Source organism: Haliaeetus albicilla, chromosome 2, assembly GCF_947461875.1.
Source record: "Haliaeetus albicilla chromosome 2, bHalAlb1.1, whole genome shotgun sequence".
Classification (NCBI taxonomy): Eukaryota; Metazoa; Chordata; class Aves; order Accipitriformes; family Accipitridae; genus Haliaeetus; species Haliaeetus albicilla.
The window spans coordinates 64,690,404-64,716,744 of record NC_091484.1 but is presented as its reverse complement, the minus strand read 5'-3'; the positions used below and the strand labels follow the sequence as shown (position 1 = coordinate 64,716,744).

The window sequence follows — 26,341 nt, the reverse complement described above, 5'->3', positions numbered from 1 at the left end:
TGCGAGAGGCCTAAGTTTCAGTTACGGCTGAGAATCCTCCTTCCAGTGTCTTCTCGGCGCCCACACGCTCACTTACGAGGCCGTAATATGTCAGGGGGGTAATTTTATCTCGCACCGAGCACCGAAAGCGTTAGAATTTGCCCGTCTTTTCCCGGCGGAGCTACAGAGGGACTACCTGACTCAGCGCCCAAACTAGAGCCACAGCATCAAATTTCCCAACCCACTTAATTTGAAAGCCTGACAAGATAGGTGAAAGACCTTATAAATATGTAAAGCAGGAAGTTCAAATTACACAGTGATGTAAATTCCCAGTGCTCGATGCCCTTTTAAAAACAATAAAAATCCTCGCGAAAGTCCAACGTTGGTAAATCCGCGTTACTACCCGCGCTGTCTGGCGGTGCCCTGCGGAGTTTAGCCGCGGCATTGTTACTTTTCGTGCGGATTTTATTTTGGATTTCTACCACTTCCTGGAGGCCAGGGGGAGGCACAGTGGGAGGAACCAAAAAACTCGGTGCCACAGCCATTTTGTTTGTGGGCAGCATGGTAGAATTCTGTCAGTCAGTATAAGGAGGGGTTTTTAAAACAGTATTTATGGAAAAACTATTCCTGCCGTAACGGATGTATCTGTTGAATTTAGTGTTAATTTAGTTCTTTCATAAGGTAGGTATTTATATTCGTAAGTAAAGGGAGCCTTTGCGGGGATCCGAGCCTCCCCACTTTCCAGGAATCGTGGATTTTGTTTCAGGCATGACTGGCTTTTTTAGATGCTGCGAGGTTGCTAACGGCGGCGGGGCCGGGGTGCGGGCGGCGGGGGGAGGCCGAGGGATGGATGCGCTTCTCGGCAGAAACTTGCTCCGGGGTCGGGCGGGGGGAGCCGGGAAAACGCCAAAGTCTCGGAATGATTTTCTCCGGCTGTCCGTCTTTATTAATTCGCAAGAGGCGGCTGCTCTCGTTGAGGGGAGGGATGGGGCGGGGGGGGGGTTGCGCGGAGCGAGCCGTAGTTTTGCAGTGTCACCGAAAACCAGCGCTAGACTTTGGTCCTGTGTGTTTCAAAGGCGGGTGTAAAATGGCACACTGCATTTTTCCAGGCGGCGGCGGGAGGGGGGGGGGGGAGCGCCGAGGGGCGGGGGGGCCGCTGCCCGCGGAGCCCATCCAGCCGCCGCCGGCCCTGGCAAAGTTGTGACCCCGGCGGCGCCGGGCTCCCCCGCCCCGGCTGCCGGCCGCCCGCCGGCATCGCCCGCAGACCCTCGGGGAAGCCGCCTCCTTCCTCGCCCGGCGAGCCTGGCGGGGGTGACGGGGAGCGGGGGGGGGGAGGAAAAAAAAGAGAGAGAAGGAAAAAAAAAAAAGAAAGAAAGAAAAGTCTCACTTTTTGCATTTGCGAAATATTTTAAGGATGTTCGGGGAGCCCTTTGCAGCATGGAGGTGGCTGGCTGTAGGAGAGCGAATATGCGGTCCATATTGTTGCAGCCGTTTTGCAAGGACTGCCTTCTCCGAAGGTAAGTTTTGTGGTTTTCACCAAAAATATTCGTCGCTGCGGTTTTTGGCGTGTGTTGGTGCTGTGGAGGGGTTTCCTTGTGTGGATGAACAAAACGTCGCCTTGTATTTTTCTTAGCCTTGATCTCGTGTGTATCCCACCCAACGATGTCTCTCCTTAATATCGACAATTGCTGAAGTCAGTTTTGTTTCCTCTTTAAAATTTCATACACGCGAAGCTTAACAGCAATTTAAGTTCAATTTAAGAGTATAAGAACTCGGATATTTTCCAGATTGACTTGGGGGTTTTTTGGTTCTGGCTTTTTGTTTGGGGGGGGGGGTTCTTTACCGAGTAATAAACGGAGCCAGGACCAAATATGTGACTGTCTTTATAAATATAATGCAGCTCTAGTATGTGAAGAAGCATATTGTGTTGCTGCTACAAGGTCTGGTCGTGGCTAAAAGAGTTTACAATGCCATTTGTGATGGCTCTTGATGGATTACTTTGGTCTAAAGTACGGGGGAAAACTGCCCTTGGTATGGTGAAGGTGGAGATTGACATAACAGGCTTTATATTAAGTTATGTCTCTTACTAAACAGTGACCTTTTTATTTGCAAATTAGCGCTCTTGTGGCAATTAGCTTAAAGCATTAGTTATATAAATGTTCTTATTTCACCACACTTCATCTAGATGTCTGGGGGTTTTTTTGAGGGGGGAGAGGGGTGGGTGGTTGGTTTGTTCTTTTTCCTCCAGGAAGGTACATTTGGGAGACATTTTGTAATTTTTGGCATTTTTCTAGGCGCATTTTTTTTTTTCACACGGTGGGAGATCTTTTTTGTTTTGCATTGGGCTGTGTTGGTGGCGCTGTGGGGCTCCGAAACAATTTGTGTCCCTGGCTCTGAAGGGGGAGGGGGCCGGGGGGGAGAGAAAGGTGGGGCACGGTTTGATCTATTGTATCTTTTCCTTTTCTCTGTATCAAAAGTAATCGCAGATTAGTTAGAAAGACAATTAAATTGTACCTTTGAAAAATTGTAGTGTTGCATGAACTATGGCCCGGAACAGGCATGACCTCACCCTTTCGCTGGTTTGTGTAATGAAGCAGATTTTTTTTTTTTTTTCCCCCAATCCTGTACCTAGAGACCAGTTTTCTTCAGTAATGAGATTTTCGGTCCCACCCCCAAAATGATTTTACAGTGGCTGCGGATGAAAGGTTTTAAAATTATTTTTGCATACAATATGGAAGGCTTTGGTGGACATTTATTGTGCAACTAGTCCATTGTTTGCTTGTTGTGAAGTTAAAGGTTATATTCACCACTGGTTAGTAAACCATAAGGTTCCTTTTGCTTGTGTGCTTGCATATGCAAATTTCTTGCTGAGGTCCGTAGGAGTTTGGATTGTGTGTGAAGGTGGGATTGTAAAGAAGGGAAAACCTAACCTAAGCCTTCGGATTGTTACAGGATTCACCTGAGGTGGGTGGGTTTTTTCTTTCCTGTTGCTAAGTGGAGCATGCATTTTACATGTATTTATAAATATATATTAGTGTGTGTTTGTTTTCTTTTGTTACAACCTACAGATCACCTCGGTTCTACATGCAAATGTTTTAGAAGGCTTTCTGCTAACATCCATATTAGGTGTTTAAGAAAACAGAAGTGATTAATGTTCTAAGAAGATGGGTGGGAAGACATAGTCAAGCCTATGATCAGAGCATATATTAGAAAACTCAACAGGTTCAGGAGTAAGTTTAACATTAAATTTCACACATTTTTAAGGAATCCATGTGCCTATTATTTTGGAGTGATATGAAGCTGACGATTTGAGAGACCTTTGCATCTATTTTACATTTCAATGTCTTCATTATTTTCGAAGAATAAATTTGACAAATACTAGACAGTTTGAAACAGTCTGTAAACTTCTCATGAGCATTTGAATCTTCAAAAATGCATTTAGATTTTGTTATTAAAGGAAGTTTGCTCAGTAAATTATTTAGGTTTATAGAAACTGATACACAACTTCAGGTAGATCTCTGCCATGAGATCTTTTTCTTTTTTTCTTTTTTTTTTTTAAAAAGGAAGATGAAATTTATTTCTGTCTTAGGTAAATATGTCTTGTAACCTTCTTCCAGTAAGAGACATCTACATCCAAGAGAGCAGTCAGCTTTTTTTCATCTCTCCTCTGTCAGACAAGATCTGCTTTCATGAAGTCTTGGCTGCAGCGTAGAGTCCTGTTGGCCTATGACAGTACAATATGACCATTACATCTTCGGTCTCCTGGTACAACTGGGTCTTGAGGACAAGTATCAAGATATGGACCCTCTTAGAAAGCGTGGATCTTAGATCTCTTCCGTCTCTGAGACCTGATCATTAGGTCACAAGGTTGGCATTTTGGGTTATGCCAATGGAAGTAGAGCCAGTTGTTGTTGAATCTATTACAGTAATTATAAATCTTAAAGAATCACTGGGTTATTTACATCTGAGCAATTCTGATAGAACTTTCATTTTCTTCTTTACATCATGTAGACCAATGTTCAGTTTGCTCATCCATGGACAACAGTACTGAGCAAATGATAAACTGCTGAAGGTAATTTCATGCTTCTGCTCTTCTTGTCATCCTGGACTATGAAAGTAATGATTTCTTGTGACTGCAGCCTGCGCACGCAGGCTAGGAATGAACTGATTGCTAGTGATCTTGCTGCTCAGAGGAGCTCAGTGAAGTCAGCAAGAACATGAATGCTGAATAGAAACTTGCTTCATACTTGCTCTTCTTTCTCCCACTCACTTGGGGCTGCTCTTAAACATTGGTTATGGTTTTGCAACTTTGATGCTGCATCTGATGAAAGTGCCTGTTCTCACTCCTACCAAGAAGTCATAAGGCAAGAGGAGTGAAGTGCTGATGTTTTGCAATTCAGCAGTTTCCTCACTTCTCTCCTGCTTCCTTGTTGAGCCATTGTTGAACAAGAAATAATTCCCAGCAGAAGTGTTGCCAATAAGGAATAAGAATTGACTAAGATTTAGCATCCTCTAGAAGCTAAAGAGCAACTAATTTACCTCCAGCATCTTCTGCAGAAATGCTGGAAGCGACATTACTGAGGGGTGGCTCTGTCTTAATTGTTTTGCCCACGCTGCTCCTTCTGAAAAGCCTGTCTGTGGAATACCAGCATCTAAAACATAAGGGATTATTTTTTTCTTTCTTTTTGTTTTTTCTTGGTGGGTTTCTTAATTTTGTCCCTTATACATCCCTCCCTTTCTAAGATGGCAAAAATAATATATTTTTCTCCTAATACAGTTTCCCCTTTACCTAGAAATTCTGTATAGACTCCATACACCTTTTGAAGATATTTGGCTATCCTGGCTTAAAACTATTTGAAGTATAGCATCCTACTGTAAATCAAATAACCTTTTCCAAGATCTTAACTCATGCTGGGTGACCAAATTGTTCTGTGTGCCTTCATGACATTGTCCTACCAATATTACTAGTATTACATACTCAAGTAAGAGGCATGGGGTGAAGATGGCTGCTGTCTAAAATTGTCATAGAAGTGCAGATGTGTAGATCCCAGGCAGATTTAATCAGCTTCCAAAGTTAGCCAATAATAATGTGAAGACAGTTCCCCAGATGTGTGCTAGTGGTATAAAAGAACATTGTTTGGGACTTGGTTCAAGTAAAAGCCATAACTCCTGCTTCACTGACTCATATATCACTGTGTTCTCTATTTTACTATGGTGATAACATACCTTGGTGGCTGGGGCTCATGGCTGTTCTCTTTTGTGTGTTCTAAACTATTCATTGTTTCCTTGATTCAACACTCAACAAGGTTGCAGGAGTGGGGGGAAGGTATCTTTATGTTCCAAACCTTGTGACATAGTCTTGTTTCTCACCTTTCTTATTTCATGCCTTTGCTATCTGTACTACTCCACATCATACATGTCAGCATCAAGTTATGGCAATGAATAATTTTTTAAAAATTTGCTTCAAGGGTCACCTGTTTCCCAGCTGTGAACAAAGGATGATATATTTCTTGCTTGCTTCAGACTCTCATCTTCTAGAAAGCTGGGTCCCTCCACACCTCTTCCAGACTGGTATTTGCATGGCTTTTCAGTGTTATGAAATAATCTGCTCTACCTCCTATATGCCAGAAGAAACTGGTATGGCTAGCACATCCTTCCACCTTTTAGCATTCTTCATATTTTTCCTCTTCTATCAAATAGCTCAAGAAGTTAATTCATGTTGTAGTGAAGAGGTCCAAATCTTTGAGACAATCCTAGATTTTAAATGTTTTAATAAATGTGTGGGGTGTGGAATTATTGGTCCTTTGAAACAGAATTTCTCTGACTTGCTGTTGTGAGTAACAAAGTATGCCTTGGACACATATGACTGCATACCAGTGGCTTCAGCTTCCATGGGCTTCTTTAGATGCTTAGCTAAGTCATGTTTCCAGTATATCTTGTTACCACTGGACTGTCCTTTGGCCCCAGGACCAAGATAACACCCAGATTTCCTTAATAGGAAGTTTTGTTCATAAATTCCCTACTGAAAATAGCTAGAGCCTAAAAATGGTGGTCAGAATTTGGCCCTTAAAGTAGGCATTGCAGTGCTTAAAAAGTAAGTACATTTGCGAAAAATTATTCTTTCTGCTTATCCACCTGTATAAACAACAGAGAGAGAAGGGAATTGCCAAATAACATGTGAGTACTAGTCTTCACTAGTTGTGCAAGGAGTTGAGATGCTGTTATGGAGGTCCCAGATGGTAAATGGAAAGTTGCTCAGAGACATACAATAGAAAACAGTATTTTCGGATGCCAATGTCTGTTGGTTTGAGCACCAGTAAAAAAGAGCAAGAGCTCTAAATGCTGGGCCTTCTGCAGTCTGTGGAAATTCAAACCTGGAGCAAATGGTTTCAAATGGTGGGATGCTGAGTCTCCATTTTCTGTTGTTGAAGATGTTCTGGATCACTTTTGCTAGGAAAAGGGAAAAGGAGGAGTTAGATTTTACAATGTGTTGAGCACTGGAGTTCCCTGAGGAAGAGGGAAAGAGGTGGGCTGGATCTCATCCCTGCTCCCAGGGCTGCTTCATGGATTTTACTCAATAATGTTTAAATGTGAAATGTAGGAAGCCCTAGGAACAGTGAGCAGAACCAAGGACTTGTTCCTCCTAGAGCAGTCTTCTTTTTGTCAGGTTACATTTTGATTTTTTTACAAGTGTATGGTTAGATATTTAGGTAATGAGCGTGTAAGGTGGTGTTAACTCATGCCTCAATAGATAAGTAAGCTATGCTTCTGAGTAAATTGGAATCACTGTCTTGTAAACACTTAATGTACAACTTGCTTCACCTAACTTTAGATGGATATTGTTAAATCTGTAATCCTTAGTCATTGAAAAGAAACAGGTCAAATAAATCACATCTTTAAAAAAACAAACAACAAAAAGACCCCAACAAAAAAACCCGCATATTTTGGATTTCTGCTGCAATATGAACCAAATTTTAAACTTCACTGGGTATCCTGACCAGATCTCCATCTGCCTAGTACGAATAGCTTGGATGTGAATGTCCTCAAACAGATAAAGCCCATGCTGCAGTGTTTGCTTATACTGACTCGTGCATGATTTAGGTAATGAAAAGTTAGCTCTTAATCCTCGCACCCCTTCAGAGCTTTAAGAAACTTGCTAAATGGAAGCAAGACCTGCCTGGCCTCACAGGTGTGTGCATCTTGAATATTCATTAACACAAATAAGAGAGAGTCTTCCATGTTTGTTCAAACAGGCTAAAAAACTAGGTGACTTGGATCTGGGCCTTCCAGCATTATAGGCATCCCTTAGGTCCTGTATCTGTTTACTAGGAATTTTGGTGTTGCCATAACCTGATGACTAAAAGGATAATTTCTTCAAAGGGTCCTTTTACCTGACAGCTTTTAGATAGGGCATGTTACCTGGCTGAATTTGTTCAGAGAGTTTTTTCTTAAGAAAATTTAAAATTTAATTTCAAATGTTATGATGCGGAGCAGTTATGTTATTTCTGATGGTTTTATCCATACAAGACAGAATATCTTGGTGCTTTTAGACAATGCGATCGTGTAGTCACAATCTAAGAAAAGTACCACAACCAGCATCTTTTAAGGAGAAGCCATGCTGTATAACAGAGAGGAAAAAACTTATATCTGATGACTCTGCATACACACATTCTGTTTGGCCCATATCCATTTATAATCACATAATGAATGAAGATTCAGTAAGAAAGTATTCTGATTTCTTTTGTTAACTCTGAATCAATTTCCAAGCTAAAAATTGGGTATCACAGGACTCTGTGGGACTTGGAAGCTCTAGTCAAGCAGACTTTCAGATGAGCAACTTTAATGTAAGAAACTGTTTTCCTTCCTATCTTCTATGTTCTCCCCCCCCCCCCCCCCCCTTTTTTTTTATTAGGTCATGTCCATTTGTGCTAACACCCTTCTTTAGTTGCTTACAGATCAGATGAAGTTCAGCAGACTTGGCACTTGTGACCAGTACCTGGCTCATGCACAGGCCCCTGTGTTAACGATAGTGGCCTGTCGTCTTCTGTTGGACAGATCAACAGAGTGTCAAACAACTGTAAAACTAACACATTATTTAATAAGAGAATGAGAATGGAGTGTCTGTATTGGTGAGGGGGTGAAAGCCTTAACTGCTTGGACTCTAAATGATTTGAGAAAACTACTTTTCACTTGGTTGTGTTTCTCAGGTTGCCCTTAGAGCAGACTTAGGGTTTTCACTGGGTGAGGGGGAGAAGAAAATGGCAATGATACCACATCAGCTTCGGTTTTCTGAGCCCACCTACATTAGCAACATAGAGAAAATAATCTAATATGATTTCTCTGTCTTTCTTGTCAGGGCAACTTCATATTTCCATCTAAACCAAAACACTTGCCCTCTCAACATTTGCCCAACTTCCATGAGTTTTTTTGCATTCTCTAAATGTTAAAAAAACCTCTGAAAATCTATTTTCTCCAGGTTAACCCTATCAGAGTTCTCTATTTTTATGCCTCTGATGCTATCATGTAAAGATATATATATATATCTCAAAACAGTCTTATCAGATCAGTTTTGTATTCAGATCTAGCCTCCTCTGCTGGGTATAGATATTCAAACATAGCTTTTTTCCTAATACAGTGTTATTAATTTGAGCTTTCTGAAGTGAGTATATAAATGTTTAATTATAAATATGATTGTGACTATAGTTTGTATCCCAGAAGACAAACAATATCTTTATAATGCTGTCTCATCCTTAATTTAAAAGTTTAAATCAAACTACAGTGTATAGTGTAAAGGAATCCACATCTGAGATTGAAAGAATTTTTGTGTTCTTGCAAATTAATAACATCAGACTTTTGAAATCCAAAAGCTGAGTTATCTGTGGGGTTTTTCTTTCTTTGGAGAAATGTATTTATCTTAAGTAAAGATGGTATAACCTGTATTAGGTACTTAATAACACAGTCCTATTAATTTGATCTGGAATTAATGAGGTTTTAGTCATACTGTAGGTATGTAGGTAGATACTATTAACATTAAAAAAAAAAAAAAAAAAAAGCTTGGCCACCCCCCACCTCCACTCCAATCTAAACATACGCATTAGGAAATGCCTCTTCATTCCAAGATGCAAGTATACTTTCCTGCACCAAAAGACTTCTGAAGCCTAGCTAATTCTTATCTAGGTATAAATCAATGTTTTCCTGAATTGTCTGAGGCAAGCAGATACACTACTTTCATTCTGATTCAGGAACTGCAGTTTAAAGCATTTGACATGATAGAGTAGATACCAGACTATAACTTCACATCATTTAACATCAGCGATGTAATTCTGAAGTTCTGCAAATACTTGATTGTACTATCCAGAAGCTCTCAAGCACTTGAAACAATTTTCATAGATTGACTTGTGAGATAGGATTTCTATCTTAGGAGTGTAAGGTATTAAAGTAAATTATTTATTTTAAAAACAAAAAGTTAGACCATAAGAGTTTACCTGGATTGAATTTGTTACACATTTGCACATATACAGAGCCATGCAATTAACAGTGTAGTAGTAAACTTTCTAAAGTTATGCAAAGCAATGTAGCTTGTCCCCGGTATACTCCCCTTATCCTGGGTCCTGGGTTGGTGTTTGAACACTGTGGCAGCCTAAGCTTCATGTAGTGGTGTGGGGTGTGTGTGTGTTTGTGGTGGTTTTTTTCTGGTTTGTTTGTTTTTAACTTAATGGTCAATTGAAGGATTCAGGACAGTGTGCAACACTGTGCCTACCATCAGACCTATGTACAACCATAATTTCTCTACTTCTGTTTTACACTTTTAGCCTTTCACCTTATCCTATGCAGAGTATCAAAGTAGTCTATACTTAGCTCTTTGATTAAAGAATTAGCAGTTGTGTTGGCAAAAGAAGGTGGGGCTTTTGTATTTGGTTGGTTTGGGCGGTTTTGTTTGTTTGGGGTTTTGTTTGCTTTTTTGTTTTGTTTTGGGGTTTTTTTTCCCCTTCTGTTAGCTCTTCTAGTGGAAATACATGATCATGTGATTAACTTCACTTGACTCAGAAATTATTCATGTGTTATAAACCAATGTTTGCAGAAGTCCATGCCTAATTAAGAGGTGGCTAGCCTGTCTGCCCAGCTCGGATTTTATTTACCATAATGTTTTAGAGTAATTAGCATGAAAGAAGAATAAATTGTGTTTTTAATATTATTATTGTTTTGTATTTCAGAATACAAAATTTTTTGGATCAAAGGTTTTTTAAAAAAACCCAGAGCATAAAGTCAGACACTTTTTGATTTTTTTTCCTCCTTTTTTTAAACAAAAAAACAAAAAAAGAACCCAAAAAACAAACAACTTTGCGAACAGGTTACATTTTAAAACTTTGTCTTATTACATAATCCTAAAAAACTATTTTGTGAAATAAGTTGCTGGAGAAGGTGACTAAAGCAAGAATTCAAGGTGTGCCTAGCGTAATATTTTGAAGGGAATACATATTACGGAATGAAAGAGTAAAGGAGAAAGTCATAAATCACTTATCTTTTAACCCTTACAATTTTATTCTGTATCCATTAAAACTTAAACAGGGGAAGTTATCTTTCAATACAGAAGAAGTTATCTTTCAATACAGAAGAGTCTCAGCGTAGTTTTTGTCTTTTCACCACTGCTATATCTAACAGAATAACTGCTTCCACAGTTATGTGTTTTCCCTACACACATAAAAACTTAAGTCTCCTGAACAAGCCATATAAAGGAAGCTAATTCCTTTCTGACACCACTAAAAAACTCCCACAAACCCTTTGTGCTTTCAGATACATTTTAGGCAAGAGAATGTTAAAATGGGCTCTATCTGTACAGGTGATGTCAGGACAGATGTTGAGTCTGTGATAATAATCCTAAACCATTTGTTCCTCTCGCAGTCTCTCTCCTCCTCCTATGGAGGCAACTGCCTCCACCATCCTGAAGAGCATAGCTATAGCTGCAAAAGTAGAAATGTGATAATAGCTTTCACTGCTCCTTTCTTAGCTTTGTTTCTTCTCAGGAAGAGAATTGCTGGCTAGTGGCTTTTTCTTCTCTTTTGGATATAGCTCAGTGGCATAACACCTTTCAGGTTCAGCTTAGTTTCCCTGAGGATGCTGGACTCTACTTTTGAATATGTATGGCTGACAACACATTCCCTAAATGAGATTACACCATTAAATTGGCATCTAACTCCTTTCACTCATGTGGAAAAATGTTGCCTGTTATATATGTACTTGAAACTGTAAAACCCCACCCATACATAGTGATATGTAATTAGTCTGAAAGAAAATAAGAAATCCTTCAATTATAGCCTAGTTCAGACACTAGTCTTGTAGGCAAAGGTTTTCAAATATAGCATATGACAGTGTGTTACTGTTTTGAGTGCGAATTAAATTGCATATACAGTTTTATAATTTTCAAATCCTTTTTGCACAGGTTTTATCATTCCAGACTACTGTATTCTGTAGCCTTCACAAACTGGATCATCCGAAGAAGAGGCAGTGGCAGTAAACTGTAGCTAGTGGGGGAATATAACTTCTAACATGGATCTTTTCTTCTGATTTATGTAGTTGGGTTTTTTGCTGAGTTGTTAAAGTATCTGATCAGATTCCCACTTGGTACTCAGTGCAGCTTCCCAAGCAGCGGTGCTGATACAAATGAGAAAGAACGAACAGCAGGGCAGAAAGCGGGACCGCAATTGTTAACAAAGGCAACACATTACAGTGATAGTCTCTCAGGAGAGCCTGAGAAATGACAGAACTATAGTTCATTTCAGCCTATTTTGGTTTTGTTAGCATTACCTAATGCAAAATAATGTTGTCTTGTGATTTCCTGCATGTAGTTTTAAAATGTGAAACCCATTGATCACATGGTAACGCCTTATCCAGTTTTAAGTACGGCCACTTGCAACAAAGTGTTAAAACTTCACATTTTTTTTAGGAAAGCCAATTTCTGTGTTTCTGTTCTGAATGTTAACGACACAACTAGTTTTGTAATGCTGCTTTTCTTGTCATTTCTAGTAAGATACTGCTCATGAGAACAGCAATCATTGGTTTTATAGTGGAAAAATCACATACTCATGTTTAACATTTCCAAGCTTCTTGTTTTACCTCTTGTTTATATCTCCAAATTAAAAATTTTTTAGTCATCTTTGGAATCTAAAGGATTATGTTTACTTACATTCTGTTGAATGGTAACAGAAATAGGAGATTAAATGCAGTATTATACTTTTTCATCTCTGTTTGGCATTCTGCAGTGTAAACTGGAAGTGCTTACAAAAATAAAAGGTAACTAGCAGATTTGGCCGTACAGTACATATACCTACCTACCTGTTCACTACAGAAACAAAAATTCATATGTATATAAAAGACAGATCACTTTCCCCTCATTGAGACAAGAATTGAGGAAGCCATTTATTTGATCACTACTCAAATTATGATTCAGAAAGAACTTCAAACAAGCTTTGTACCTATTGCATCTCAACCATGAACACCTAAAATAGCTAAGTGAACATATCACACCATTCTTTGAGATACCAAAGCTATGAAACACTACATTATATTTAAAAAAAAAAAAAAGGCAGAAGTTATCACAAAGTTGTTCTACACCAGTTTTGTAATATGGTGTCTGAACTCTTTAAGTATATTTGACGGTTCCGTTATCTCTTTTAAAACAGACAGCTGACACCAGCAAATAAGGTGAAATTCACTATGAATTACATCAGTTCATTTATGGTTGAAATCTTCATGCTGTTAAGATAATTTCTATATGCATCTACTTACTACTGTAATTTGACATTTTATAAAATAATGAAGAACACCTAGTGTCATATTTGCCTACATTTATCTTGCTTTAATCAAAACTCCAGGTAGCTCATGATTTAAAACAATATAGCTATCTGTAGTGTTATAAAACATTCCAAAAAAGATAGCTAAGAAGAAAACTTGAACAGAAGCATCAGTAGCAAATGTAAAACAGGAATATACATACAGAATCCATAATAACTTACTACAGAACAAAAGAGCCACCTCTATCTTTCCAAATACCCCTAAGGGTAATTAATTCTGGAAAGAAACCCAAGTATGGTAACTTCATAATGTGTCATTTCTTAATGCTTGATTATTGAAAGTGGGAAAAAGATGACCAATGATACCTTTTTATCAGTTCAGAGTAGTCAGCATTTATGGAGATAAAAGGCAAAAAACAGGTCAACAAAATTGCTGTATAAATAAATGATGACTTAGTGAGCTCTACAATAGTAGAAGCAGGGTGTAAAGTAGTCCCAGAGTGAGAAAAATTAAAAATTGCAAATAGTTATGGATATGCAAGTTAGTGTATAGTTTAGTGTACTCAGCATATTCCGTAATTTATGAAAATACTGTATTATCTTCTGTATGTAAGCAATATTTTTAAATGGTTGGCAAATAAGAAACATGTCCTACCTTTAATGTGTTCTGCTTTTAGTTGTTGTCTGCTACAGTTTTAAGTAGGTACAAGAAAAGTATGGCTAGAGAAAATGAATGTATGTAAGGAGACAAATGTATGTGGTTTGTAACCCTAGTTTGACTCTGGATTTCAGTGTATCATTATTTTGGGGGGGAGGGGAAGGAAGGAAGAAAGCTTAAAAAACCAAAACCAAACAAACCCCTTCTTCCAATGAGGCTGGAGAGTGGAATGACATCAAATGGTCACTGTTAATACTATGTATTGCTGTGGATATTTATTTTCTCAAATAAACAGGCTTTCCTTAAAAGTAGAACAATAGAAAACTCATATATGCAATACCAGCCTTTGTATTATACTTTATTTCAATCTTTAGCTCCTTTTATTTTATACTTGCCTTTATATAATGTACTTAATTGGAGATAAACTCCTAATATTAAAAAAAAATTATTTAAAAAGGGGGGTTTAGAAGTTGAACAACCGTCTCCTAGAATTTTATATCCTTAAAATATAGAGTTGCTTGATTCCAGAAAGCACCAAAAATGACACACAGTTTAACCTATATGTCCTTTATGCATATAGCTATTTTTTGACTAGAATCAATGATTGCTCTTAGAATGGGAGACAATATTAAACCCATGTTCAGAAGTCTACAACACATGCTTAAAGAAACTACTGAAAGTCTTTCTTTAACTCGGAGAGGTTTTAAGCCACAAAATTAAGTAAATACTAAAATGTGTAAAAACTTGTCAAATGGTACATAGAAGTTGCAAACCAAAATAGCAAGTTAAGTTTTTGGGCTTCACAAACCTGAGTTAGATGATAGGACAGGAGACCCCTTTCTGTAGCCGTATGGACCAAGTTGTTGGATCTTCACCCTTAACGCTCAGTCTGAATTTAGTACTTTTGAATGTATATTGAAATGGTTATATTTACCACCTACATAGCTGATGTACCAAGTTCTTTCATTTTAGTAAAGCTTCTTCTTTTAATTAAGTATTCCTTAAGAAAGAAGAGATCATAAAAAGATGGAGCCTTAAAGAAATGCCTCCAGTGTTAAAGATCTAATTTCAGTGGTTCGTACAAAAAAAAAAAGAACAGCAGTTCAAAATGCCGTATTTGTTATATTTCATTTACCTTACAGTTCATTAAATTTCAGTTTTTAAAATGGACACATAGCACTTTGGTACAAGAAATGAGTTTACACTTACTGATCTTTTACTGAGAGCTGGCAAAGAGTATTTTGGTCATATTGCAAAACATACCAATTTAACATTAACTACTGTCATAGTGCAGCACTGATGTCTACAAATGTAATGTTAGCATTTTGGTAAATGCTACAAAATGCCAAAACTTAAAATATATCTGCATATCCTAACTGAAAGGAAGGTAAAATAGAAACATCAGTCTGTTCATGTTCTATATTTTTTCCTGTTATCACCTTTACAGAACAAAAATTAGGGCTGATGTCGCACTGTTTTCAAATATCACTTTTCATCTTACTAGCAAATTAATTTAGGCAATTTTGAGGGCTAATCAACTTCTGCTACAAAATAGTTAAATGCAATCTATTTTATTGGCAAAACATTAAAAGCTGATGAGTCCAAGAGTTTCAGGCCAAACCTCTTTCTTAATGCATACTGTCCTGTTGGTATCCAAATGCTATTGTCCATTCTGCTTGTTCTGCACTTTTCTCAAGCCTGTGGTAGGGTTAGAAATTCAAAGGTCAGTTAGGGATAAGTTTAAACTTGAATATTCTTTCTTTATAGTTCAGGATATTTTCTATACTTCGCTTTTCATTATGTATTGGTTTTCTTTCATCAGTAGAAGTGGGGAGTTATATTTAATGGCCTTATTTTTTGCTTAGCTGCCAGGCATTTCATTTTCATTTAGTGTTTTAGGTCAAAGCCAATCTATGATAGCGTATTGCTATTTTTTTTTTTGTCATCACCTTATCTGTCTGCTAGTTGGATAAACTAAATTATTCAGTATTTGTGGAAAACTCTGTAGATGTCTTATGTGCAATTTACTTTAGGATTACTTTAGGATTACTGTTTCTAGCGAGTGTGTGCTTTAAGCTTTCAAACTAGCATAAAAAGCTATATGCTTTTTTTTTAAACATTTGGTTCTGATGTAACTACTGAAATACAAATTAATACAATGATATTCCTTAGTTCATGCCATTCTCCTTTTCAAAAAAACCCAACAAAACAAACAAACAAAAACCCAACCTTCCCTTAAAAAAAAAAAAAAAAAAGTCTCATTCTTCCTAGCAGCTGTCTTCCACTGCATTACCCGTTTGCAATACAGATAGAATTTCCTGTCCCAAGGAGGTTGTGAAGCTAAATGACTTGCAGGTGAAACAGTTTGGGAGACCTATGGGGAAGTCAGACATGCAAATCGTTGGCTTGAAACTGCTGTTAACAACTGAACTGCATCTAGCAATATTTCATCCCTTGGCTAGGAGCTGTTTAAGGTTGAGGATGGTGGTATCATTATTAAAGAGGTGATGTGATTAAAAAAAATGGCTTTTCCTTCTCTTATAGAGAGATCAGATTTTAAAAATTACTAAGCAAACCAAGGCTGTTCTAATGATTTTGCTACGTTTATGTCCTATTTCTGAAAGTTCTATTTCCCAGGAGTAATTCTCATGTAACAGCACAAAACTACAATGTTTTGCTTTAGAAGTGGAAGGATACTTAAATTCAAACAGAACACAGTTTTTGCACGCTTTTTAATGAAAACAAACATAACTTCAAGAAGGTGGGTTGATTTGTGATTCCACTATAGAACTAGAACTACATTACAACCTAATGCAAGAACATAACATACCTAAGCATGTGAAGTGTTCCTTAACTAGAACACAAACGGTTTTTGATGTTTTTATGGCTGCGCTGGGATGACCTGGGGCGGTGCGTGGAGACATTATGGAGACAAGCGAGACTCTAAATTTCCTATCCGTTGCTTACAGCGGAATACTGCACCAATTTAATCGAACCATTGAGATGTAAACGAGCTTACCTAATGAGTCATGCTCAAATTAGTCCTAACCTTTGCCTGCAGTGAGCTCGCCCGAGTGGGTAACTGGCAGCTCGAATCCAGGCAAGGGTTAAACTAGTTCACGTGTCTGCACTTCGCGACCGGACCAAGTTTCTGAAGGCCTCGGAGAAACAGGCTGGAAGTCCTGTTGTGGAGGCGGCCGGTTCTTGCTGCTGCTCCTCACCTTTCCAGGGAGGTGCCGGTGTTTCTCCTTCGTTTAGCACGAAGGCGAACCTGGTTCCGCCATGCAGGGACGGACCGGGCCCGGCGGGCAGGTGCCGCCGCGGGGGCAGGGGGTGCCGCCTGGCTGCCGGAGGCGCCGCGGGACGCCCGGGGCCGGGGCCGCCGCCGCCGCCGCGGGGCTCGGGCCGGGCCCTGAGGCGAGGAGCGCTGCCCCCTCCCCGGGCGGCCCCTCCGCCGCCCCGCAGCCGGAGCCCCCCGGCGGGCGCCGCTCGGGCCCTCGCTCGGGGGGCACCGCGCTCGAAGGGAACGGGGCGGCCCCGCCGCCCGCCCGGGTCGGGGTAAGTTCAGCGCCCGGGGCAGGCTGTCCTGCGGTCCGGCGCCCAGCCCGGTCCCCCGAGCGGCCGGACGGGTCGGGGCCGGCGTTTTCCCGCTCTCCCCCGCTTCTCTTCCCCAGGTTCCCCGTAGCCAGGAGGCTGTCGCGGAAAGGCGCGGCTCCGTTTACCCCGGGGAGGCTTCCCCCGCCCCGGGGGGCGCGGGGATCGGGGGCCGGCTGAACCGCCTTGCCCCCGCCGGAGCGGAGCGCGCCTCGCCCGGCGCAGCTCAGAGGCGGGCGAGCGGAGCGGTCCTGGCCGCACGCTGAGGGAAGGCTCCCCCCCTCCGCGCGAGACGGGGTCCCGCGGGGAGCAGCGGCGCCCCCACCCCCGCCAGCGGTGCCCCGTGCCCGCTGCCCGGCCGCTCCGAGCTCTCCCGCGCTCCCGAGCCCGCGCTCCCGTGCCCGCGCTGCGCGCGCTCTCCCCCGGGCGGCGCTGTGCCCGCGCCCTTGCGCGATGCAGTGTGGGAATGGCTGTGGCGCTGGGGTTGGCTGAAAGAGGCGGCCAGTCGAGGTTTAATGTCCGCCATGTTGGCCGTGGCGTATTGAGCGGAGCCGGAGCGGCGGAGGAGAGAAGCCAGCGCCCAGCCCAGCCGCGCCAGCCGGCGCCGCCGGGCCCCGTGTCGGAGTGCGCCCCGCCCTGCCGGGGGAGCCCCGGTCCCTCCATGAGAGCGCTCGGCGGGGTCCGGCTCTCAGCTCGGAGCGCTCTTGCTGTCGCCCCCCCCTCCCCAGCCGGAGCCGCCATCGCCGCCTAACATGAGCAAACTGTCGTTCCGGGCCCGGGCGCTGGACGCGTCCAAGCCGCTGCCCGTCTTCCGCTGCGAGGACCTGCCCGACTTGGCCGAATATGCCTCCATTAACCGGGCCGTGCCGCAGATGCCCACGGGCATGGAGAAGGAAGAGGAGTCGGTACGTGAGACCCCCCCCCCCCCTCGGCCGGGTCCCTCCATCCCCCCCGCACCCGGGGCCCCCACCTTCGCCTCTGCGCAAGCACAAAATGGCCGCCATCTTCTCCCCGCTCTCCCCGCCCGCCGGGAGGGGGGGGGGGGCGGACGGACGGGGACCTGGGGAGGGAAGGCGCCGAGCCCGGCGGCCCCATACCGCACCTTCCCCCGGCGCTTTCCTGCGGCCCCCTCTCCCCCCGGCCCGCGCCCCGCGGTAGCTGGCGGCCCTTTCGCCAGGCCCCGAAAGGCACAAAGGGGGTCACGTGATACCGCGGGCGGCCGCCATTTTGTCTCTTGGTTCTTGGGCCGGGCCTTGTGCGGCAGAGGCGAGGAGACGGGCCGCGGCGGCGGCGGCGCCGTCGTGCCCGCTCTGCCCCACCGGGTGGCGCTGCCGAGCCGGCCGCCGCCGCAGGGGGCGCTCGGCGGCGGGTGGCGCTCGGAAGTTGTGGCGGCTGGCGCGGGAGCGCGCGCCGGCCCGGGCCGCCCTCGTGGGGCGAGCGGGGAGCAACGGCCGGGCCGGCTGCGGGCTCGGGGGACGGGACGGGACCCCGGAGTTAGGGGTGCGGGGAGCTGAGCGGGGCCCGGCGCCGGCCGCCGGAGCGTTGTTGTCGTTGTCGGCGTCCCCGCGCACGTGTCGTGGCGGCGTGCCTCCTCCGGACGGGCGGGCTGCCGCCAGGCTGCGCGGGCTTCGGCTGCGCGCCGCAGGCCGGCGGGAGCTGCTCCGGCGTGAACTTAGCTCGGCGTTAAGTAAAATTGTGATGTTCGCTACGTGGAAGTACAGAAGTCAGTACTGAAATACTATTAGAAGTAAGAAAATCCGAATTTGGAGGCCAAAAGTCTACCACTTCCCTCTCAGTTTGCTGTCTCCGTGGAGAATGAAACTTCAGCCTTTTCGAACTTAAGGATCACTTAATCATTCACTCAGCACGTTCCAAGATAGGTATAACGTTCAATGGCCGTTGTTGATGAAGACCCCTGCTGAAGTGGGCTATTCGTTACTTTCAGCGTTTGCAGATCTTTAGTTATTTCCTTCGTATAATCAGTTTTCCCCATTTGTGCGTTAAGCACAGCAAATAGGGGAGAACTGTAGAAATATCGTTATGTAAACAAGTTTTGGAATTTAGTGATTAAGAACAAACGTGACAATTTCATAGTCTTGAGTTTTGCTAGCTGTCAGGCTTCCATCGTCCTTCTACCGTGACAGGCTCTAAAGTTCCTGTTTGTATTTCCAGGTGTAGCAAACTTGGAGTTACTTCTCTAAAACTCAAAATACACATACATTCTTTAAATATAGTCTTCTCTTTGTGGCACTGTTGCTCTATGTTAACTGATTCTGTGAATTTTTATGAAATGTCTTCAGGCTGAATGATTTCTAGAGAGTGGTACTCTTTGCATGTTGTGGTCTCCATTCACTAACTGCTCTCTGAGGCTTTTCTATATTTCCAAGTCCTGTGCAAGTCATAAGTTGCTTTTAAACATCCACTAAAATGTGTATTATGAAGCGTGGGGCTTGCTTGTTGGTGGGTGGTGGGGTTTTTTATGGTTTTGTTTTGGTGGTGCTTATTTTTGTGAAGTGAAGGTGCTCAAAACTTTAGCATGGTATCCATTTAGTAGTAGTATTTAAGCAGCAGGGAGCTATGCTTAGATGCTCCTGTTTCTTTTTACGCAGTAGATGTATTCTGAATTGATACTTGTAGATTCTGAATATGAGAGAGAGCACCCTTAATTTCCACTTGTACCAGAATTTTAAATTTTATGTTTGCTATGATGCTTGCATGCCGAGCTTATTTCTCAGTTAAAGTGAGCAAGTGTGTATGCATGCATGTATTTATGTAGAAATGCCAGTTTGCTATCTTTCTTCTTTTTTACTGCTTGCCTGGCAGTTACAAGTTTTCAGGCTAGAAAATTACATGGGGTAACTATATAACCTCCATAAACCCAGAGATACATGTCTTAGCTAAGTAAAAGTACTCATGGGCAAGGGAAAATTTTTAAACGTTAATTATAAGACTTGTTTCTGTGGTTAATGTGATGCTTTTGATTACTGAATCTAGCTTTGAGGGTTAAACTTCAGAGCTGTAGGTGTGAGTAAACACTTCCCACAGTTAAAGTTTGCTCATGCCTTTGTTTTAAATATATGTGTACACACACAAACACACACCCCCTATAGAAATTTGTTTGCCATCAGTAAACACAGGTGTCTTCCTGAACACTTTTCAGATCTTCTTACATAAAATAGTTGATGTTAAACTCTTCCCCCTTCGTGTTTCTGCAAACTTGCTAAATTTCCTTCCTTCCCTCTTGTTGCCCCAAAAAGCTTTCTCTTCAGTTGGTGTTGACAACAAAGAGACATGGTAGTTGACTAAAGTTACGGCATAGCTCATAGGTTTAATGCCCTACTACATTCTGTTTCCCAAACTGCATGCCATGCAGGATTTAGGAAAGTTGGGAGTTGTGTTTGTTACATAGCAGTTGAAGATATGTTAGAGGATTTTTTTCCTAATACTTACAGATAATACAAAATATCTAATATTTTCATTTCGCTACAAACAGATGGCAAACCATCCATAAGAATCTGGGGGGAGGGGGCGGCAGCTTCAACTAGCGTGAACAGGCATTTATAACTATTTTTATAAATAGCATTCTAACATTGCCTTGAGTTTTGCATAAATGTAATTTTAAATGAACACATATTTGGAATTAAGAGCTCTCCTCTTGACTAAATAACTTTCCCTAGGGAAAAATGCAATCAAAGACATATAATATTTAAACATCAAGTCACAAGATATTTAAATGACTGATTAGTGTTTTGGTGCACAAAAAGCAATCTATTTTGCTTCCCTTTCATCTTATCTTTCTCCCATCCTGTTCCTACAAAGAATAAATGTGGAAAATAGTACATCTTCATTATTACAACTGGAAACATTATTTCAGCAATGATGTTCTGTACGAGTCTTCTGAAGGAAAAACAACCTTGCTAGGCTGATCCAAGTTCTAAAATATGCAATTGATGAGAGAGATAGTAACTCTTTAAAAAGAAGTGGCAACTAAAGGCCTTAAAGTGATGTTAGTTCTGTTAACAAGTAGAGTATACCTTTCTGCTTAGTAAGTTGTAAGTTCGGTTAGTGATTTTGTTTGGAGGTAAAAGACTATAGTAAAAAGCTCTTTGGCACACAGACAGTGGTACTTGAAGTTATCAACTGATACTGTGTTCTGACAGTTGGTTTAGCTCCCAAGTTCCTAGGGTAAACACGTTGTGGCTGTTGCCAAGTCTGTTGCTAAATCTAAGAAACTAAAAACTATCAGGAGACATATGCATCTCGAAAAAAGAAAAGCTTCAAAATGTAATGACACTTCTTAGGCAACACTAAACATGCCCTGTATTATCTCAAAATCTGGTTTTGACCAAAACACATCCTTAGTGCTGTAATTTTGAGAACCAGACAACAGACCACTGTTAATAATATAGTAATGCAGATTTGGTTAACAAGTCCATTTTAATTCATAGCTGCCTGAATAAAGAAGTAGATGGATTGGATTTGTTTATCCTTTGTGAAGAATTTTTTTTTTTAAAGGTGTTACTTTGTGTGGCCTGTTGGTTTTGTTTTTTGAAGGGGGTGTTGCTTTTCTTTAACTGGAAACTCAGATTCTAGACAGAAGGGAGGCAGCTGGGAAAGCAGAGCAGAGGTAACTTTAGGTTTTTTGAGATAAACGAAGTGCTTTACTGAAAAATTAACAGTCTGAAGCTTTTTGAACATGTTCAGTAACTTATCTTACAGAAAGAAAGCATGCATAGCTTTACATGTGTCCTAGATTTGATGGCCTCCAACAAAACCAAGGAACACTGTCCTTGTTTTCCCTGTGTTTTTCTGAAAGGAAAGGAGATAGGACACACACCGCATCCCCAGCCTCTAGCTTCTCTTAGATAAAAAATAGAAACTTGGGGGGGGGGGGGGGGAGACTTCGTAGATAATTTAAAAAAAAATTGTCCTTGTGGAAAATTATTGTGAATATAGTTGTGTTTGGTTTTTTTTAAGAGGGTTAAAAAGAACAAAGCCATGTGTTTGAAGCGCCTCATATCAAGGCATATTAAAGATGTCAGGAAGTGTGAACTTCTTGGCTGAAGCAGTGCCTCAGCAAAGATTAGTGTGTGAGCAGAGATGCTTTTAATTAAGTGCCCTAGTATACATCAGAGAAATGAATTATCTAAATAGGAAAATATGGCTATGTTGATGACATTTCCAGAGTTAATAACAGTCCTTTGGGTATGGGAATTATCATGGGTTTGAGGGGTTCTGTTTTGTTTTGCTTTTTCTTGAGTGAGTTTGTTATCCTGATGTAAATGCTGATATTACTGTGGTCATACTAAGGTTTTGGATGTTGCATTTCCCTTTTGTCCTGTGCATGTTTAAGTTTGTATAGGTTAGATGCACATTTTCCATCAGGTAAACTTTTCTAAATCCTGGTGTCTCTGTCCTTGGTGTTGAGGCAGGGGAGAATATTAAGTGGTGAGAAGTCCTGTTGCTTTATTGTATTACTCTTAACTCCCTGTTCTGACTAAGATCATGGTCCAGTGGTTAAACTTTGCCCTCATCTTAACTCTGGAGTAGCAGCTTGCTTGTCCTGCTAGATTTCTGCAAGACTGATGCACTATGTGGAGTTCTGCTCTTAAGGTTCAGAGTTTAAAATAGAGCTTGCTTTCTAATTTTAGTTAGTGTTGCTAGTAGCAGATAGAAGAATTAAGCACCGAGAGTCTGAAATTGTAAGCTGTACAGCTGTTCATTCAATTCTGTTTTCCTTTGCATATGTGTTATGATGTAACAGGTTGCACAGAAGGTGGAATTAAGTCTGTATGTGCATTTGTCATCTGTAAATACTGTCATACCCTGTTACCTGGTGTTTGAGCAAACTTTTGAAATAGTTTAAAATGTGCTTTTGATCTCTTTAAATCCATAGTTGTAGTTATCTTCCCTGCCCTGGCTTTGGGGATATTTAAGAAAAGCTTATTTGGTAAAATTTCATTATTAGATGTAACTCTTTTTCTTTTTTTTTTTTTTTTTTTTTTTTCCCCTTCTCCCCCTAGTATCAGCATGACCTGTCAGAATTTGCTAAATGCTATAGAAGACCTGATGAAGATAACCTAATGTTCATTCATATGCTTCGGAACACTTAAAACATATTCTCTGACAGGTTGTGTCTTAATTTAGCAAAGCACTACTTGGTTAATTTCACTTTTACACAGTTTGGGTGGGCTCAAGGATCACATCCTCTCCATAAAACTGCCTGGAGCGCAGCTACCATAGATCTTTTCCAGGCAATACCTGCACGGAAAGTATGCCTTTCTCTTCCCAAATCCATGCTGGAGACATTGGGAAGCTACCATATCCAGATTCTTTTGCTGCTGAAACAGCTGTTTTTACCTTATCAAGGAAAAAAGCTGATAAGGAATGTACAAGAAGGGACCCGTATGTCACTGTCTAAGCTGTGATGAATTTAAAAACATGTGAAGTGTATAGCTGAGGTGTGGCAAGTCAGTGTATGAATGGTCTTGAATTACATATGTAAATTTCACTAAAGGACCTATAGTCTTTTTTTTGTATATTACATTCTTGCCAGCTTAAACTGCATTCTGGGTGTGCTTCCATGAAAATATGTATTTTCTGCTAATTAAACAACTGTGTATGTGATGTGTAAGTACTCTCAAAATAACCACTACCTTGCTGATGCATGATTCACTGATACTAAGTGTTTTAGGAGTTTTAGGATCTTGTAGGGGCAATCAGAATTACGTGAATGTAAAATCATAACAGATACTGTAACTGAATAATCAGGGGTTTTTTTCCTGTGATGTAGAGTCAGGAAAGTCCCCATAAAGTTTTTAGCTTCCTGTCCTGGTTTCAGCTGGGATAGAGTTAATTTTCTTTCTAGTAGCTGGTATAGTGCTATGTTTTGGGTTCAGTATGAGAATGTTGATAACACACTGATGTTTTTGGTTGTTGCTAAGTAGTGTTTATACTAAGTCAAGGATTTTTCAGCTTCTGATGCCCAGCCAGCAGGAAGGCTGGAGGGGCACAAGAAGTTGGGAGGGGACACAGCTGGCCCAAACTGGCCAAAGAATATTCCATACCATATGTCATCATGCCCAGTATAGAAACCGAGGTGGTTGGCTGGGGGAGACGGATTGCTGCTTGGGAACTAACTGGGCATTGGCGAGTGGTGAGCAATTGCATTGTACATCACTTGTTTCGTGTATTCCAGTCCATTTTTTTTTCCCCTTCCTTTCTGTTATATTAAACTGTTCTTATCTCAAGCCGCGAGTTTTACTTTTTTTTTTTCCCCCCATTCTCTCCCCCGTCTCACTGGATGAGGGCGAGTGAGCAAGCGGCTGTGTGGTGCTTAGTTGCTGGCTGGGGTTAAACCATGACACTTAACTAACAGAAGAGAATCTGCATGTGTCCCCTCTGTCCCGTCCTGTTGTGTCCGTGTCCTGCCTCTTCCCCACTGCCCCCCCCCAGCTTCCACTTGTAGAAGTCAAGTATAATCTTAAAACAGATGAACTGAACTCCTTTAGTGGTCTGTTCTTAGACCAGGAGAGCTGAAACATTAAAGGATCTTGAAGTAAATGGGGAGAGTAGAGACAGGGTTTTTTTCCATACTCTTTGATTCATGAGTCCTGCAAACTGGAAGTGTTGCTTCCTGTTTGTGTTCTGTTCCTCTTTGTCGAGCTTTTCTGCTTGCTCATAGTAGGAGACATTAATTTTATATGCCAGTCTAATCTTTTTTGTGTTTATTTTTAAACACACTTAACTCAAAGATTAGATTCCTAAGGGCATATGTGTTTGATAATTTGACAGGAGGGGAACAGAGACGGGTTTGTTGCAATTTTGTCTAAACCAACAGTCTACAAACACCTCGGTTCAGAGCTGGGAGAGTTTTTTCTGTGAGCTCATACAGTGGCCTTAAGTTTACCTTTTAGTTTGGTATTGAGCTTAGTAACTTACTTCAGGTATACCTGTGTGAAAAAGATCTGAGATCCTTAGCCAAAGATTTAGAGAGAAAAAACCGTGACAGCTCACCACAAACAGCCAAATTTCAAGTATAGGAAAACTCCCATACCATGTCAAAATATTCAGGTGATGAAAAGTGTGTGTTTTCTCCCCCCCGCCCCCCATGAGCCCCACTGCCAACTGTTTAGGAATAGTGGCAGCTTACTGGATATTTCACCTTCAGTTGCACCAAAGCTTTCTCTTCCATTGTGTTTAATGTTGGAAGGTATTCTGTGTACCTGAACAGTCATGCAAGTTAGGAAGTCTGGCTGATGGTGAGAAGTAGCTTCTATAGTGAGCATTTTATGCACTGTCTCACACTACCTAAAGAAAGTGGTTAATTCTGTGGTGTGAAACCCACCTGTACCAGCAGTGTTTCCTTTTGAAGTCAGAGGGTTAGTGGTGGTGTAGACTTCTGTTACAGATTGGTGGAATTTGTTTGAGGCTGGAATGAGATTGCCCATCCCAATTCGAAATCAGAGGCAGCAAAACTTACCACGTTCATCTAGAAACAAGAAGTACAGATTGCACCTATGGGATTTGACAGCTTCCTGGAAGTCAGCAGTTCCGTGTAAAAGTTTAGGAATCATGATAGATGGCCTGCTATTACACCGTAGAGAAGTTGGGCGCTAACTTGGAAGTTGTGAGCAGGGGACTGCCATGAAAGTGGTTTGATAATGTTATGTTAGTTCTGTATATGGTGTCAGTTAAACATGTGATAATGGTGAAGGTGTACGTGTCATGTTCTAAAGTAATGTTGAAAACATTTAAGGTTTCAGAAAATAGCAAGAAGAGTTGGTTGATTATCAGTGCCATATGCAGGTCAGAGGCTTCTCCAGGAGGTCCAAATTCTGTTTTGAAATGATGGAGGACATGAATTAGCAAAGTCACTTTGGAAGAATTTCAAGTCAGGACATTTGTGTTCTGGGTCGAGGATGTTCATTTTCCAATTTGTTTATTGTCTATACAAGTTATATATGGAAATAAAAGCAATTTAATTCCTCCTAAAAAAGTTGTTCCAGAAAAGCTAAGTGGGGAACAGTCTTAAGGAATTAGTTTGATATATGCATACTCAAATTATTTTTAACCTTTTCTTGATTTCCCAGTAATTGCGCAAGGAGAAGGCATGTAAAAGCAGTGGCTTTATGCATAGCAGAGTTAACTACAGCAAGACCAAATGTTCATATTCAGACTTAAGATAAAAATGTTAGACTTACTTAGTACTCTCTTATTTACAATGAGGATGGTTAACCATTGGAAGAGATTAAAAATCTCTCTCAAATTATTTTCATTAAGACTGGGGGAAAAAACCCCACAAAGATAACTTCGTTAG

The 26,341-nt window shown here is 41.4% G+C and overlaps 1 protein-coding gene across 7 annotated transcripts in view; it reads left to right on the top strand.

The window, feature by feature from the left end:
* Positions 1–371: 371 nt before the first annotated feature.
* Positions 372–26,341, top strand: part of EPC1 (enhancer of polycomb homolog 1) — a 71,350-nt gene continuing 45,380 nt past the window's right edge. Inside the window, exons 1-2 of one of the 7 annotated variants that reach the window (XM_069778100.1) lie at positions 372–660; positions 1,393–1,496. Coding sequence is in view for 4 of the 7 variants with exons in the window: in XM_069778096.1 (XP_069634197.1) it covers positions 17,775–17,927 (153 nt within the window). In the remaining 3 variants the exon portion in view is untranslated. Of the gene's footprint in view, positions 661–1,392; positions 1,497–17,366; positions 17,928–26,341 lie in introns of those variants that run through there. The other 6 variants (XR_011323721.1, XR_011323722.1, XM_069778096.1 and 3 more) reach the window with 6 other exon arrangements.